General features: G+C 42.4%; 1 protein-coding gene across 1 annotated transcript in view; it reads right to left on the reverse strand.

Moving 5' to 3' along the window:
* Positions 1-210: 210 nt before the first annotated feature.
* LOC138967001 (uncharacterized) overlaps positions 211-17,865 on the reverse strand; it is a 92,065-nt gene continuing 74,410 nt past the window's right edge. The window contains exons 2-4 of the mRNA XM_070339421.1: positions 8,717-8,892; positions 6,220-7,680; positions 211-5,506 (exon numbers count right to left, since the gene is read on the reverse strand). Coding sequence (XP_070195522.1) covers positions 4,421-5,506; positions 6,220-7,680; positions 8,717-8,892 — 2,723 coding nt within the window. The 3' untranslated portion in view covers positions 211-4,420. The remainder of the gene's footprint in view (positions 5,507-6,219; positions 7,681-8,716; positions 8,893-17,865) is intronic.

Raw genomic sequence — 17,865 nt, forward strand, 5'->3', positions numbered from 1 at the left:
ACACACGCACGCACACTGACACACACACACACCACACACGCACGCACGCACGCACACACACACACACACACACACACACACTCACACACACACACACACACACATACATACACACACGTTCACGCACGCACTCACCCACGCACACACACACACACACACACACACACACACACACACACACACACACACACACACACACACACAAAGGACTCATTATTCAATGTTTACACTGTATTTACTGTAATCATTCAAACATGAAATCTACAGTAACATTATGTACTTTATAACATCCATTCATTAAAAGGTTCACGTACCTGTACATCAGACAAACGAAAGCATACAGCAATTAATCATAGAAATGCTTGTACCAACGTACAGACAAATATGTAATTTACGTCATCCAAAACAGACATGCATTTTCATTTGTCAATCAAACATAGGTTTTGCGTGTTCTACAGCGTATCGTGGTGTTAATACACATTCACTGTATCAATAAATTAACATAATGTACAATTAACAAAGTGTACACTAAATCACAATAGGGAAGTGGAATAAATGTGAAAAGTCGAAGAAATGAGGAAAGTGTACACCGTTATTTATAATTTTCCGAGAAACAACCAGATTAAGAGACCAAAGACAATAAATAAACAAAGAAGATGCTCTTTATGAAAAAAAACTAAATAGAGAAGAAAAACAGTTTATAAAAAAGCATCCGGAAATACTTTTATTTTAAGGATTAACGGGCTAATACGCATACAAAAACAGTTGTCATATGGCAGGGGAAAACGGACATCGTGATGTATACGAAGATATTTAAAAGAGACGAGAGAGTGTGCAATATAGGAAGAGAGAAAGGTTGGTGTACAATCCTCAAACGGCAACTCTAAGGTTTCAGTTCTCATAATTGCTTATATGATTTGGTATATATTTGTATATCAGTAGTGTTTATAAAATATACACGGAACAGTGCCACTCATTTCGTTTTTCATACTAGGCCAAACATCAATCATACGGCTAAAAATTATAAATAATTATCAGGAAGAAATTGCGGATGTAGTCGTGTGTACATGATCTTTTAGACCTAACAAGACCTAACAAGACACACAAAAACCGAGTTCTTGAAACCTGAAAAGTAAAATACTTTTGTATTTTTAAAAAGGAAGCAGAAGATAAATAAAATAGTGTACAGTTATACTTCAAAAATGCCAAACTGTTGCTAAGTTATTGAGACAGGTCATAAAATAATATCAAGATATCACGCCATATTCACCTCTCATCATCGACGCCATTTAATATTACACGGAACTGTTAACACACTCCGACATCACAATCATTCTACACATCCGATAAAGCTCACTCACAATAGCTAGTTATATACATGGGTAATATGTAAGATGTTATGAACCAATAAACCTTGGTGCAAATTCGTCTAGGTTTGTCAACATCTTGCTTTCCTTGTCCCTCCCACTCCCACCCCTTCCTCCCCCATTTTTTTTAACCGGCACGGTGGCCTAGTGGTAAGGCGTCCGCCCCGTGATCGGGAGGTCGTGGGTTCAAACCCCGGCCGGGTCATACCTAAGACTTTGAAATTGGCAATCTAGTGGCTGCTCCGTCTGGCGTCTGGCATTATGGGGTTAGTGCTAGGACTGGTTGGTCCGGTGTCAGAATAATGTGACTGGGTGAGACATGAAGCCTGTGCTGCAACTTCTGTCTTGTGTGTGGCGCACGTTATGTGTCAAAGCAGCACCGCCCTGATATGGCCCTTCGTGGTCGGCTGGGCGTTAAGCAAACAAACAAACAAAAAAATCCCCCATTTTCTGCCAAATCCTTTTTCGGACATATACCCCGCCATCTCCCGTATCCAATATCTATGCATACTCACTGCAATGGCTTCATAACACATGTAATTCTTTTCAATACATATCAGCAAAAGTCGTGCGCATCTTATGTGTAGTGCCATCTTCAAGCAACTCGTCAAAAAGACCTGATTTTCACCGACTTGTAAGTTTCACAAACGGTCTGAGACATCAGATAGCCTAATATGTCATTTTTTGAGAGGATTGTAACACAGCTAACGAATAACAACGTTATTGTTTTTAGTCTGCAAACAAACTGAACAGTCTCCAACGTCACTTTAAAAAAAAAAAAAAAAAAAAATTACAGCATTATTTTTAGACGCGATTTAGAGTGTGTACCCTTTTTCCCGACCACACTATAAATGCCGTTTTGAAATAAAAACAAAATTGAACTACAGCAAACAGGCCATGTTTACAATGAGCGTGTAACCGCAGCCTGTACTGAAAATATTAACCTTATCAACAAACAAAAAGACGCCACAATGGAGAGACAATGTGCAACAATAAAAAATCATCGAAAATGAAATCGAAAGTGTAATGATTTTTAATGAACGCAGCATATGCTCTCATCGTTTAGGTGGCAATTGAAACACTGTATTTAGATTAGACGAAACGTTTTAACATTCGGAGAAACTTTCAAACAGTTATAAAACAGAGAACGATTTCTACGAGTTCTAAACTTCATCTTTCTTTATTTGTAAAGGACATCCGACCACAAGTCTTTCTCAAGATCGCTCAAGAAATTTGCTATCGCCAAAAGTTTGTTTTGCGTGATTTTCTACCAAGAAAGAAAAGAAAAACCCAACCCAAAACGATAGAAACTTTAAAACTTCCTCTTCTTTACCATATACATGACTGTATTTGTGTTGCGATAAGGATCACAAAATGTTATATTATTGCAAGTCAGTTGGCAATGTACCACAATCTGGATGCTACTTTAAACTTTAAAAAAAAAATCCTGTATAATATCTACATATCTATTATAATTTATTACTGCTTAGTTGTTTCCATTCCTTTCTTTTCTTTGGCATGAGGTAAAGCGTGGGGGAGAGAGATCAAGCTAGCGGCAAAGCCAATCAAGATATTTCACTCTTGATAATCGCTTGCACGAGGACACCGGCACGAAGTCATTGGTCCAGTCAAAGCAAGCTTAACATCACCATTTCTGCAAGCGTAGTTGTCCGTCATTTCGTATTATCTCTCTCAAGACTACCAAAACAGGCACAAAGTCAATGACAATGCTTTTTGTGTGTGTATCTTTTTGTTTTCAATACTGTCGCACTTTCCCGTCAAAGTTACGAAAAGATCAAATCTGGTTTTTTTCCTCTCATTTCTCTTTGGAGAATCACAAACACGCAAAGTTGGATATCTTCTTGATCTTGGGAGCCTCTGAGCTGAAAAAAAACCGTATTCCAGAATTCACTTGCCAAAGAACACAGCCAGGACACATGCTCATTTCGGTGTCACCCGCAATTTAAAGCTCTTTACTATACTAGTTTGAGTCTTCTTTGCGGCGCTATTTACACATCAAACCAAAGACGTTCTTGATCTCCAGATCTTAAGAGCTGCATGTGGTCTTCTTTTGAGGAGTCCCTTACCACAAGGACATACACAGTGTCATGCTACATTTCAAAGGTCATAAAGGATTTAAAGTTGTTTTGGTTGTCCTCTCAAGGCACCATTATAAGTATACACAAAGTCCTCCATCTTTTTATTCTCGAGATCATTGTGATGGGAGCTGAGACATCCGCCAGAAAAGGCCAATTTCGTACAACATGGCCAAGTCTAATGCTCGAGACAAAAACAAAACAAAACTGCTAGACTGCTGTTTCATAAAGTCAAAGATGTTTTTCAAATCTTGAGATCATAGAGCTTGGGAAGCTCTCTTTGGCAGCAAAATACCAAGCTGATACTGCTGTCAGCGTCATGCAAAGAACTCGTTTTCTTTCGTCTCGTGTCTCTCAAGCCCGTCACATACCCGCAAAGTCCATGAGTGTTTTGTTCTCAAGAGCGAGGAAACTTCAGCTGCTGGCGAAAACAAGAGACACTCATGATCAATATGAAAACAACACTGACTTTGGTATCAGCTCTTCCTTGCCAGAGAAGACAGCCAAACACGATACAACGATCGTGAATATTTCGATCTCACATCGCTTTTAAAGCCGCCAGCCACGGATCGAGTCAAAGATCATTTTGATCTCGATAGTTGTCATCAACCACGTCAAAACATTTTGATCTGATAGTTGTCATCGACCACGTCAAAACATTCTCGATCTCTTGTTTTATTTCGCCAAGAGCCAAGCACGAAATCCAAGATCTCTAGATCTTTGCTCTCGAGAGCGCGAGTCTTCAAGCGCACGAGAAAACGCTTTGCTTTCATATCTTCTATATCACCTGCCAGCAACACAAAGATCTGTTAGCATAACAGGCCATGACTCATCCAAAACGAAAAAAGAGTCTTTAAACCGTATGTGTTCCTTGGTTGCCAGCAAAGTACGACGCCGAAAACCTTCTCGAAGGCATTGAGAAATTTACCAACCACTAGAAGACACGACTCCTCGATTTCATCTCTTCTTCGGCCTCCACCCACGCACAAAGTCTAAGATTTTCTTGATCTCGAGGGCGTTGAGCTCCGGGAAGCCTTCCTTGAGGAGTCGCTTATCCAGAGAGCACAGCATGCTACCGTCAATCTGCTCGTTGGAGAAACGGAGCACCACCCTGTCCTTCATACCGATGTAGCGCAAGGAACGCGACACTTCTTGCACAGACAACGCAGAGATGTCGTCCGGAGGGGACCAGTTTTCTTCCCGGCCCGTGACAGTGCTGCCACTACCGTTTTCGATGTACTCGTTGTAGCTGTACTCGCTGTCGTTGTTGAAGCCGTAGGTATTGTCTCCCCTGGAGCCCATGGAGATGGCAGAATCGTCTCCCTGCTTGGGATAAGCGCTGTCACTGAGGCCGCTCAACGACACGGCTTTGGGGTAGGATTTTCTAAAAGAAGGGTCGTTGTCAGCGTACGGGACGTAGAGCTGGGGACGGATGTAGGGAGAGTTTGGGGACTTACTGCCTGGGGGCATCTGAGAAGGGGAGATAACACCCCCGTAAGTGCTTTCCCTCTGCCCTCCCGTCTCACCCGGACCTCCGCCGCCTCGGGAGGAGAGTTGAGGGTTGTAGTCCGAGTGCTGGGGGTGGCGGTGGTGGGAGTAGTGGACCTGAGATCCGACGTCGGGAGAGGGTGGCGGGGACACGGTAAGGCTTCCACCACTCTCGTCAGTCAGATCCCGGAAAGAACCGCTGAAGTGAAACAACTCCAGCAGGCTGGCTTTGCTGTGCTTGCTACCTCCCCTGAGGTTGTGCGACCGGATGGTGGCGTTGGGGTCCATGCGCTGACCACGTGACCTCCCTCCGTGCCCGCCGTGCGCAGAGCGAGTTTCCAGGTCCAGCCTCTCCACAGATTTGCGCGTGAGGGTACCCCCTCCCCCTCCTCCTCCTCCGTGATGATGACTTTGGCTTTGCTGCCGATGAACTTCTGCTCGCCATGCCGGTACGGCGTCGCTACCTCGTCTATCCTTGGCCCGGAAACCATACAGCTGTGACGTACTTCCGGCCCATTGTGCTGCTGACATGGTGCCGTAAGGTCGCTCTGAATCCTGGAAAATTAAAGGAAAAGATATTTTAGGGTTGAAGTAACGCATCGGGAACAAGTCTAAATCCAGAACCCAGGGGTTCATGCGAGACCGACTCAGCATCGATTTTACTCTCCGTTTTGTTCTCGTCCTACTCTTTGAAAACTATTCACATTCTAAGGCATATCCCAGTAAAACGTAGAAGGTTTTTTAAATTCAGATTCTTTTACAGTCGGCATTTTAAATGTTGTTAAAAATATCAATTTTTTTCAAAACGTTTAAATCCTGTCAAGGGTTTAGTCCCGGTCATGAGTAAGTAGTCGTGCTGGTTATTCTAACGTCGGGCAAAGTATTATTAAAGATATCAGAGAACAAAACTGGCTGAATGTTGACTTTAATCGGAGAGAAACTGCTTACTTTCTTAAGCATCTAACAATGAGAATGACACAGGCAGACGGATAGAACGATAGAATGACTGACAAGCACACATTCTCTCTCTTTTTTTCTCTCTCTCTCACACACACACACATACACACACACACACACACACACACACACACACACACACATACACACACACACGCACACACACACACGCACATACACACGCACGCACCCACGCACGCACGCACACACACACACACACACACACACACACACACACACACACTCCCCACCACCACCACCACCCTATCCCTACCCCCAAACCCCATCCATACCCGGAACACAATACCCACCTTAAGATGAGCGAAGTTGAAGATCTCATCGATGTCAATAGCGCAGCCATCGTCAGTCGCGATGATACCAGACAACAGCTCAGGATGCAACACCTCACTCCTGCATTTCTTCAACCTGGAGAACTTGTTCAAGGCATCACGAGGCACAGTCGGGGGCTTCCTCCTCACCTGAACGTCCACGCTGGAAGAGTAGGCGGAGTCTCCACCCCGAACGTTCATGGGTACCATGTAACCGTCCTCCTCGTCTTCCAGCTCATCCTCCAGCTCCTCGTGTGTGATGCGACTGGATGGCTCGCTTACAGAACGGTGAGTAGGGGGTACTGGGGCTGGGGGCAGGTGTTCGTACAGCGAGTCTCTGGACCCTATACTGGAGTCGTGACGACCCGAGGAGGGTGGAGAGTCTACAGGGATAGGTGGCAGGTCGCGATCTTGGATGCTGAACTTTCGAGGGCCTTCGTTACGCCTGTAGGTCCCGTACGTGTCTGAAGATGAAGCGGGGCTCTTTCCCGAAGGGCTGCCTAGCTTGCCATAGTGGGAAGAAGATTTAGATGAGTTTGGGGTGGTAGGTGTAGGTTGAACACCGTCGTTATCTGCAGAATCTTTTTTCGCCTTCTCCTCTCCTCCCTCCTCCCCGTCCCCAAGACCGTTGAAGAAATCTTCGTAACTGAGGTCTTGGCGGATGATGCGTTTAGAGAAGACATCGTCCGATCTCAGCTCCTTTAACTTAGCGCGTTCTTTGCGGACTTTGCGAACGCTGAGTTTGTCAAGGAGCGCCGTGGATTTAGACTTTTTCAGTTCTTTGGGTACACGCTTAGGCAGCACCACCTCAGTCTGCACACACCCTAGTTCTAAAGGTTCATCAATCTGCACCACTTTGGCCTCCCCTACCCCGATCTCCCCAGAACTGCTGATAGGAACAGGCCTGGCACAATGAACAGACTGTTTTCGCTTGGGCAGCCCGCGCTGCAGAGTCACCTCACGGTCTACAGAGACCTCCACCTTCTCCACAGCGGGGTCAGCAATGAGAGCATCCTTATCCACCCTGCTCAACACCGCAAGCTCCTCTTCCCTGGTTCCGTAGAGCCTGAGAACGCCCTGAGGACAAGACGCCTTCTCTTTAAGATTGGCGTGGATCAGCTGAGCGTTGATCGGGAGCCCGAAGGCCATGATGAGGTCCTGAAGCTCGTACACGGCGTCGTAGTTGGCCATGGAGGCGTCGCCCACGGGACTGAAGACTCCGGACATGATGAGCGGGATCATGATCTCCTTGCCCTCGGCCTCGAAGCATTGAAGGTACTTGAGGTCCTGCTCGGGCTTGTTCTTGTTCTTGGAGGACTTGAGCAAGCGCTTGAAGAAACCCTTGTTGTTTGCGGTGGAGGCGTTGTTGGTGCCTCCTTTGCCTTTCTTGCCCGTGGCGCCGTTGTTGTTGTTGTCCATGTAAACCATGCCAGTGGTGAGAACCTGATGGGAAAAAGTAAATGAGTTTCGTAGTTGTATGTTTTGAATTGTTTCATGCGAAGAAAATTCTGAATAACATTTTGTTTAAACCAAATGAGTGCTTATGTCAAGAATAACAAGAAATTCCTATGAGGTAGGAAAAACACCCCCGTCAAAGGGAAATAACCTTCTCAGTTGGTGGCAGTGACTGAGTGAGAATGGTTATTTCCCTTTGACCATGAAGATGTCCCTGTATAAGTCCTTGTATAATTTTAATCCACCAATAACTCCCGAACCGTGTGTTTGACTGGTCCCAATTTTTGTAAGGACCGTCTCAGGAATGTATAGAACGTGTTCACCAAGTTTGGTGACGATCGGTCCGTTCATTCTTGAGATCTATATGCGAACACAAACACACAAACAAACACCCAAACAAACACCCAAACAAACACATCGAGCGAAACCTATACACACCCCTATACCGGGGGTGTAATGACGGGGGATTCGTAGCCGAAAATAACCAGTGATGTGTTTATAGAACGACTGTAGACTCGCCAGCTTGGAACACGACGAAACAGGCCTCAACATACCTATTTGTTTAATTTATTGTACATTAATGATCACAAATGATTACCAAAACAGGCATGATTTAAAAGGATTTTTCTTACCAATATAGGCCTACTGTTTCAAATGACATAATTCGGCGTCACACAGAAAAAAAATCCGGCGTGTTCGTTTGTTGGTTTGTTTGCTTGCTTAATCGATTACTGTTTGGAAGCTGATGCTTCGAACCTACACTTACTGTCGTTAAAGTATAATAGTACCGAGTCGAAATTCTGGACGCTAGACAGTTGTGCAGAGATACACTGTTGACACTGGTTATATTGTCATGCTTTGTAAACATATTCAACTGAGCAACAGCAACAGTTTTGGTACCAGCGGGTATCCTATATACTGACTCGAGGACAAGTATAGTTGCCAGAGAAACTCGTGTGAATTGAACTTCTAATCATTTGAAAAGTATTTGTCCTGAAACTAAGAACCAGACAAAAATACTCACCTCTCCGGGTCGTATCTCATGAGGCATCCAGCAACTGACGCCATCTTCAATGGACAGCTGGTAGCCGACCGTGGAGGTCCGAACCAGAAACCGTCTGGGTTTGACGCTGCAGATACCGCCTATCGTGTCAAAGTACTCCACTGGACGACCATCGTCTGGCACCACTTCGAACCAGCCTGCAACAAGGAAGGATGCGAGACATGTAAGTGATGATATAAAGTGTATTAGGCTTTGTCAGGAATCCAAAAACAGATACACTGAGCACAGAATAAAATAAAAAATTGTAGGTTATTGGAAAATGTAATTATTAAATTATTATTTTAATTATTAAAGGTTTAATAATTAAACGTGCCAATAACCTACAGTTCTTTTTTAATTTTTTTTTATTCTAGTCTCTGTCAGGTTTTTGTATCGCACTTTTGTTTGTAAAGCACTTCACATTGTTTTGCGATTCGATTTAGTCTGCACACAAAGACGTGAGAAATATAAGGAAATAAACAGAAACGAATGTGAGAAACTAAGTATCGTCATCTTTGCAAATCATTCAAGCGAGAGAGAGAGTGTGTGTGTGTATGTGTGCGTGTGTGTGTGTGTGTGTGTGTGTGTGTGTGTGTGTGTGTGTTCACGCGTGTGTCCGTCTGTCTGTCTGTCTGTCTGTCAGTTCGTGTGAGACTGTGTGCACGTTTCCGTGTCAGTATTTCCGTGCGCGCACAATTGTGTCAAAACATACATGACCGCGACTTCGTTGCTACAGTATCTCTGGTTAACAGCATACAAAACGACTTTGTGGAAGACACCTCAGTTTGACTTGGTGCTCCGTACGAGTTTCATTCGTTATGAAAATCGGCTACTCGATTCGTTTAAAGAGTTGATTGCATGAACAATTTAAGGAGAGAGATACTTTCATCACAAAGCTGTGAAGTGCCTAAAAACAAAGGAGGCCCAAATGGTAGAAAAAAAAACACCAATGAAATGTCAGGAAGCCATTTGGAAAGTCTTGTAATGTCAAGGAATGTCGGGTACTGTTTTGGACCAGTCTGCACAAAGCGGGGGAAATGTCAAGAAGTTACAAAAGGTGTCAAGACAAAAGATCAAAGTGAACTTTCACACACACACATCACGAACCAACATGCAACAGGCTATCGACAAAATAGCTGCATTGTAGTCACAAATCCTTAAAATGAATGAAAGAGAGAAATGAATAAATACAGAAGAAAAAAAGCCTACAAACCAAAGTAGGACGGCTGAAGGATGTTGGAATGGAATGCTGCAGATAAAGAGTGCCTCACCACGGGTGTATTGGTGGTGGTGGTGGTGGTTGTGGTAGTGGTCAGGTGTGTGTGTGTGTGTGTGTGTGTGTGTGTGTGTGTGTGTGTGTGTGTGTGTGTGTGTGTGTGCTTGCGTTTGTGAGATTGTATTGAGTGAATCACAATGGATCCACAATCGCTTAAGGGTGTGCGGACACAGCATCCGGTAATGATTGAATCCGGTTAAATAAGTGTAACTGGTTCGCAATTCAATCAAATCAAGGAAAGGTCCCCATTCAAATTTCTGTTCCAAATCGAAAACAAATTTGATGTCCTACATCCCAGGGGAGAGAATTTCTAAAAGTTTGCTTCGGGGTTGAGGTTCGTTTGCACAGATGAAGCCAAAGGTATACAACGAAACGTTACCGGAATAGCACAGACGGTTGTGCACACAAACTAATTTCTCTTCAAAGCTTACACAGTGCTGATAAGGGAATCCAGACGTCAAAAGTGAGTTTGGACTTCGATTCAACAACTTTCTAAACGTTTTCACTCATTTCCATTCTACACTCACTTTGCACCCTTCGATGGTCTTTTGCGTACACATGGAGGGATGTGAACAATACATAATGCTTATACAAAGCCTGGAAGACTTCTGCCACCGTCTAAAATGGAACGCCTTCGATGTTTGTTGTTGTTGTCAAATCAGGAAGATTTGTGTAGAAAAGGAATCCTTACAGAAATTATTGAAAACGCAACAAGAATAACTTTATCACTAAAGTCTCAACACAGATAAATCTATGCCTACGAAAACCACATAAGCCTTTTGTTTTGTCGTCGAAGTGACAAACTAGAAACGTTTACTTGAGAAAATGTGACTTCATAATTCTACTGATAAAAATAGTGGACGTGTATCAAGGCAGCAGTAAGTGAACGTACGTATAAATACCTTCTGCGGCACGCAAGACACAGGTAAACAACAGAAGTCAGTACATAAGCGTGTGGTCAAGGAAACCAATCTTGCCTATCATCCCTTGACGTCACAACTGGACCCCGGCTGTGGTCAGTTTCGTAGTTATGGTGAAAAGTGGACGTAGTTCAATGTACGAAGTCTTTCTTTCTTTCTTTATTTGGTGTTTAACGTCGTTTTCAACCATTCAAGGTTATATCGCGACGGAAATGTACGAAGTGACCTACACGTTCAATGCACCGTTAGTAACAACACATTGTTTGAGTCAAAGATAGAAAATAGTTTTTGTCCTTTTCCTGTACGTCTGTCTATCGGTCTTCTGAAGACATGCATAGAAAATATATAGTTTGGTGTTTGCTTTTCCATTAAATATGTTATTCACAAAGACAAAGGAATTAAGGGGGGGGGGGAGGGGTGGGGGAGGGGGAGAAAAGACAAGTCAAGACATGAGAACATCTTTATTATCGAGGGTTACAGATAAGCAAGAATATATGCTTTTTGCATCCAGCCCTCGCCAGAGAGAGAGAGAGAGAGAGAGAGAGAGAGAGAGAGAGAGAGAGAGAGAGAGAGAGAGAGAGAGAGAGAGAGAGAGAGAGAGTGTGTGTCTGTGTGTGTCTGTGTGTGTGTATGTGTGTGTGTGTGTGTGTGTGTTCACGCGTGTGTCCGTCTGTCTGTCTGTCTGTCTGTCTGTCTGTCTGGCTGTCTGTCTGTCAGTCCGTGCGAGACTGCATGCGCACGTTTCCGTGTCAGTATTTCCGTGCGCGCACAATTGTGTCAAAACATACATGACCGCGACTTCGTTAACAGCATACAAAACGACTACATAATTATACAGACACAAAAAGCTTTTCCTCCAAGACACCGCCGGCATTGCCAGGTACAGCAGACCTTCACATCAAACACGCCAGTGACGCCAAGATACGATCAAGTCAACACTGACCTCAGGCAGTTCGGACAGTGGTCGAGCCTTGTTTGACCCAACACCTTCTGACCTTACTTTTCACACGTTGGACAACAAACTGGATTTTCTCCCTCGGACACTGGTCAAGCACTTAGCAAACATGACGTTTTGCGGCGTGAAAGACACAAAGTACGCTCAGCAAATTCAGGTTTTTTTTTCTTTCCAGTGAGATGTGTGTGAAATCTCGCTGCTTTCTTGCCTTTATGCGTACACTTGACAGCAACTGAGATCTTTTTCTCATAATGAAAAAAATACTTCAGGTCATGATTGACCTCTTAACTTTTAATGGAAATTGTGACTTTGCTGCAGTTTACGCCAAACCTTTTGCTTAGAATGATGGTCAACAATTTATAGCTTGATGTAACGTGTTTTGCTGTTTGATGATTTTATTCCTACAATTTTGTTTTTTCTTCTGTTTTCATTCTCTACAACGGAAGCGGATAAGTTTTTTTTAACTGGTCAGCGATTGAAATGTATAGCCAAAAGGCAATCTGCGCTCTCTGATTTTGCCGTTCAAACGTGTAGTTCTTTCGCATTCCTTACTTGCATTTTACCCCCGACAACTGACAAAGTAAATAACAATTTTTCGAATTCTGATCAACCGGTAAGCGCACTCCCCCCTGGCAGTTTTTCACTCTGTCTCTTCACAACTATATACGTATTTTCTCATGCTATCCAGGGCCAAAGTAACCATGAGTCAGACTTGATGCCCAGAGTTTTGTAATCTCGCCCTCAAGCGTCGTCAGTCAAACGAAAAGTTCTCGGTCAATTTTAGTCTCAAACTAAATGAACCCAGACTCATACGACCAGCGCAGAGGCCAAATATTTGGTTGAATCTTAGCAGTTGAAAGAATCAGGGACTCAGGTTGCGCTGCTCGAGAGGTGTTTGCATCTGTAAAAAAGCGACGGATATACTCCTCAGATTCATGTGCAAGTGGTAATTTGCGTTGGTTTGCGACATATGTCAGTTCCTAATTTCAACAAATGGGGTATCAATTTACTCGGGAAACCTTTGAAAGGGATGAAAGATACTACTACTACTGAGAGAGAGAGAGAGAGAGAGAGAGAGAGAGAGAGAGAGAGAGAGAGAGAGAGAGAGAGAGAGAGAGAGAGAGAGAGAGAGAGAGAGAGAACAAGAACAAGAACAAGAACAAGATTTTATTCCTTTAAGGCCTTAGCCCCTTTCGGAAGGGGGCTGGTTACACAAAAGTAAAGCGTGTGTGCAGCAGCAATCCACACACGCGTCGTTTCAAATGAACAGAAGAAAAGACAATGTATAATCACAAAATACTAATGCTTAAACAGCATTTTCTAAACATTTAAATGAAAAATACAAGAACTTAGCTACATTGCAAAGTATAGTTTCATTTTTCACAGACAACAACAGTGCAAGTTTGAAGTTCGAAGGACATCTACAAAATTTTGCTGGAATAAATTGACGTCTTAGATTTTCCAGTGCAGGGCAGCATAAAACAAAATGCAATTCATCTTCAGTACTAGATTGACACAAACGACAGACCAAATTATTTTCACTTACAGCTTTATACCTTTCTGTATGTAAAGCAAGTCTGGAAATACCCAATCTAAATTTAACCAAAACATTTAAAATGTGTCTGTTTACTGGAATTGACAAGTATGTTTCTACAAGATTTGTTGTCTTAAAGGTACGGTACAATGCAAACCGGTCGCTAGTCTGAATATGATTATCCCACTCTTGCCACCGGCAGTCAATAATGCGTTGCTTAAAACATGCCAAAAACGAATTAATACAGGCTACACCTTGGTTAATCCATACATACTGAAAACCATATCGACACAGGCACAACCGTACCTGTGATGCCCAAGTAGATTTACCTCTGCTATCTAGAGTAAACAACATCTTATATGCTTTACGAGGTAATCTACTGTCATCCATTCTTGTCAGTTTCAGCCAGTATCTTATGCAACGTACATATGAATTTAAGTAAATGGGATAACGTCCAAATTCACCATATACAAGATCATTAGGAGTACGCCTGTCAACACCTAAAAAACGTTTTAAAGCAAACAAATGCACCTTTTCTACTGTTGCTGCCTGCATCAGACCCCATACCTCAGCACCATACTGAACAATAGGTTGAACTTGTGAGTCAAAAAGCTTGATAAAAACATCCAAAGACAATCTATCGAATTTATACAAATTACTCATAATACACAGTACTGCACGTTTTGCTCTGGCAACTAGATCTTGACAAGCAAAATTAAAGCTTAATTTGGTAGAAAAATAAATACCTAAATACTTGTATGCATTTACTACCTCCATTCTTTGCCCACCAAAATACCAAACTTCACGAGCAGCTAGATATCCACCTTTACGAAAAACCACGATGTTACTTTTCCCCATGTTTACTTTAAGCTCAAGGCGCTGTGAAGCAGAATATAGACTATGTAGTTGTGACTGCAGACCAACAACAGTTTCAGACAGCAAAGTAATATCATCGGCAAACAGTAGAATGAACAATTCAACAATGTCAGGGTTTAAAGTAATACCATGCCTACCATTATCAATGATTTCCAATGCCAGCTCATTTATAAATAGAGCGAATAAAATTGGACTGCACACGTCTCCTTGCTTCACACCTTTTGTACAGTTAATGAAATCTGTTAGTTGAGCACCACATCGTATTTTAGCCTTGACCACTGCATACATACTTTTAATACATCTATACAACTTTCCCTTTATACCATTTTTAATCAAAATTGGCCAGAGCAGTCTGCGTGAGATACTGTCAAAACATTTCTCAAAATCAATGAAAGCTACATAAAGTTTGCGATTATTAGAAAATTGTTTCTGTACAACACGTTCGGCGAGAGAGAGAGAGAGAGAGAGAGAGAGAGAGAGAGAGAGAGAGAGAGAGAGAGAGAGAGAGAGAGAGAGAGAGAGAGAGAGAGAGAGAGAGAGAGAGAGAGAGAGAGAGAGAGAGAGAGAGAGAGAGAGAGAGAGAGAGAGAGAGAGAGAGAGAGAGAGAGAGAGAGAGAGAGAGAGAGAGAGAGAGAGAGAGAGAGAGAGAGAGAGAGAGAGAGAGAGAGAGAGAAAAGCCCAAAACAACTTCTCTCTTACGGTGAAAACATAAAGAAGAAAGCAAAACGGAACAAAACAAAACGATGACGAATAGTAACAAGAAATTCCTCCGAGGTAGGAAAAACACCCCCGTCCTTACCATTCTCACTGCCACCAACTGAGAAGGTTATTTCCCTTTGACCATTAATATGTCCCTCTATAAGTCCTTGTAGAATCTTAATCCACCAATAACTCCCTAACCGTGTGTTTGACTGGTCCCAATTTTTGTAAGGACCGTCTCAGGAATGTATAGAACCTGTTCACCAAGTTTGGTGACGATCGGTCCGTTCATTCTTGAGATCTATATGCGAACACAAACAAACAAACAAACACATCGACCGAATCCTATACACACCCCTATACCGGGGGTGTAAAAACCACCACAATCAGGGCAAAGACAAAGAAACTATACGTCATGAGCGGACAGGAACCCCATCACATCTCTAGGGGTAAGAACTGTTCTTCAAACAGAAGGAAACAGAAAAGGACAGTAATGGTGGCGGACGTGTGAAATCGTACACGTATAATTCTCCCGCTAGAATCTTCCACAACCGTCCTTCGCAATCCCACACTAACATCCGCCATTTGAGAGAAGGCAATTGAACTTTCGCTTCTCCAAAACTGTTTGTTCGGTTGTACCCGAGAAGATGGAGCCGGATAAGAAAAGGGGTTAATTTGAAAGTGTGCCACATCCAAGCAAAAACTTCGTGGTGTTGAAAAAGGGGTTAATGAAACGTTAAACCGGCAAGGGCGTTGTCGGAAAATGGGTTCGTTTGGAAGTTTACTAGATACAACGAGAGAGAGAGAGAGAGAGAGAGAGAGAGAGAGAGAGAGAGAGAGAGAGAGAGAGAGAGAGAGAGAGAGAGAGAGAGAGAGAGAGATGGGAGGGGAGAAATGGAGAGAGAGATGTGTGGAGAAAGAGAGAAACTGAAACTGAAACTGAAACTGAACTTTATTACCAAAGGATAGAGGTTTTAGGCAAAGCCTAATCTTACAACCTGTCCCTTATACAAACACTTAATACAGACGCACATAATATAGATAGTAAAATTGACAAGGTTATTGTTACTTACAGACGTACATAATGTAAATAGTAATAAGAAAAGGGTTATGGTTTTGTATACACATTCAAAAATGGGAAAAACAATATAGTGTGGAAATTGCAGCATAGTTGCAATAATGCATTGCATATAAACATCCAAAACAACTAATAACAAAAGGGAGAAAACAAATGTGGGGAGGAATTGTCCCAATCATTCGCATGTATATCATTATCAATACATACACATAAAGAACAAATCAAAATACAAACATAACTTGACTAAATGTAAAAAGCACTAAAATATCAGACATGAAAAGTGTTCTATTTACCCATTAAGCGGGAATGAAACTGGCGCCTAAACGTTTTCACAGAAGAGGCATTTCGGAGGGGTAGGGGTATGGAATTCCATAGAGACGCTCCTGAGAAGGCTAAACTTGACTTATACAAGTCTAGACGAGGGATGGGGGGAATCAGGTTCTGGGACCCATATCTTTTTGTGGCATGTCTGAAATGTGATTTTAAATATCCAGGAACATTATTGTTAATTACTTTGTACATAAAGACAGCTTTGTTTAGCGTCAACTGATCTTTCAAGGGAAGGAAATTAAGGAGCTTTAATTTATCATCTGTTGGCTTATTTGACTCATGCAGAATTAGTTTTGCAGCACGGCGATGAAGAGAATTGAGTCGTTTGAGATGAACATCACTGCAGTTATCCCAAAGTGTTGAAGCAAAGTTGATATGGGGCATTATGTGAGCGTAATAAAACAACTTGAGTGCTTCCACATCAGCATAATGTCTTAATTTAGACAATAAGTACAAATTTTTAGATACTAATTTGCAAATTTTACTCAAGTGAGTTTGCCATTTCAATTCTTGATCAACGGTAACCCCTAATAATTTATGCTCCTTAACTTGTTGCACTTGAGTTGAATCAATTGACAGTTGAAGTTGTAAGGGTTTTAATTGGTGTTTTTGTCTAGTTGTAATCACGATACTTTTCGTCTTAACAGGGTGAATAACCATTGCATTAGTGGTGCACCATTCTGTCATCTCATCTATACTTTTTTGAAGAGATTGGTTGACGGCTACCAAAGACTTCTGACTGGTGTGGATTGATGAATCATCCGCAAAGAACTCACATCTTACTTTCTCATCTGACACATGAAGAGGTAAATCATTTATATAAATACAGAACAATATAGGTCCTAATACAGACCCTTGAGGCACACCACTTTTGACAAAATCATTCGACGAAGTTTTACAGTTGATGAATACATATTGTTTCCGTTTTGAAAGATATGATTCGAAGAAGGCACAAGCAGAGTCATCTTTTAAGTAGCATTGTAATTTCTTTAATAATAAGGAGTGGTCTACAAGGTCAAAGGCTTTTTTAAAGTCCAGGAATAACGCTCCTGTTACTTCGGACTCATTAATAGCTGATAACCAAGTTTCACATAAAGAGCTGAGAGCAGTGTTGCATGAATGCTTAGAGCGAAATCCAGATTGAAATGGATGAAACAAATTCATTCGTTCCATATATTCCAGTAAATATTTCTGAGAGAAAGAGAGAGAGAGAGAGAGAGAGAGAGAGAGAGAGAGAGAGAGAGAGAGAGAGAGATGGGAGGGGAGAAATTGAGAGATGAGTGAAGAGAGAGAGAGAGAGAGAGAGAGAGAGAGAGAGAGAGAGAGAGAGAGAGAGAGAGAGAGAGAGAGAGAGAGAGAGAGATATGAGTGGAAAATGGAGGAAAGGGGCAATTCTGAAACAAAAGCGGTCGAAGTAATTCAATATCTGAAAACGAAGTGATTCAATTCACTTTGATAATTCA

Source organism: Littorina saxatilis, linkage group LG5, assembly GCF_037325665.1.
Source record: "Littorina saxatilis isolate snail1 linkage group LG5, US_GU_Lsax_2.0, whole genome shotgun sequence".
Taxonomy (NCBI): Eukaryota; Metazoa; Mollusca; class Gastropoda; order Littorinimorpha; family Littorinidae; genus Littorina; species Littorina saxatilis.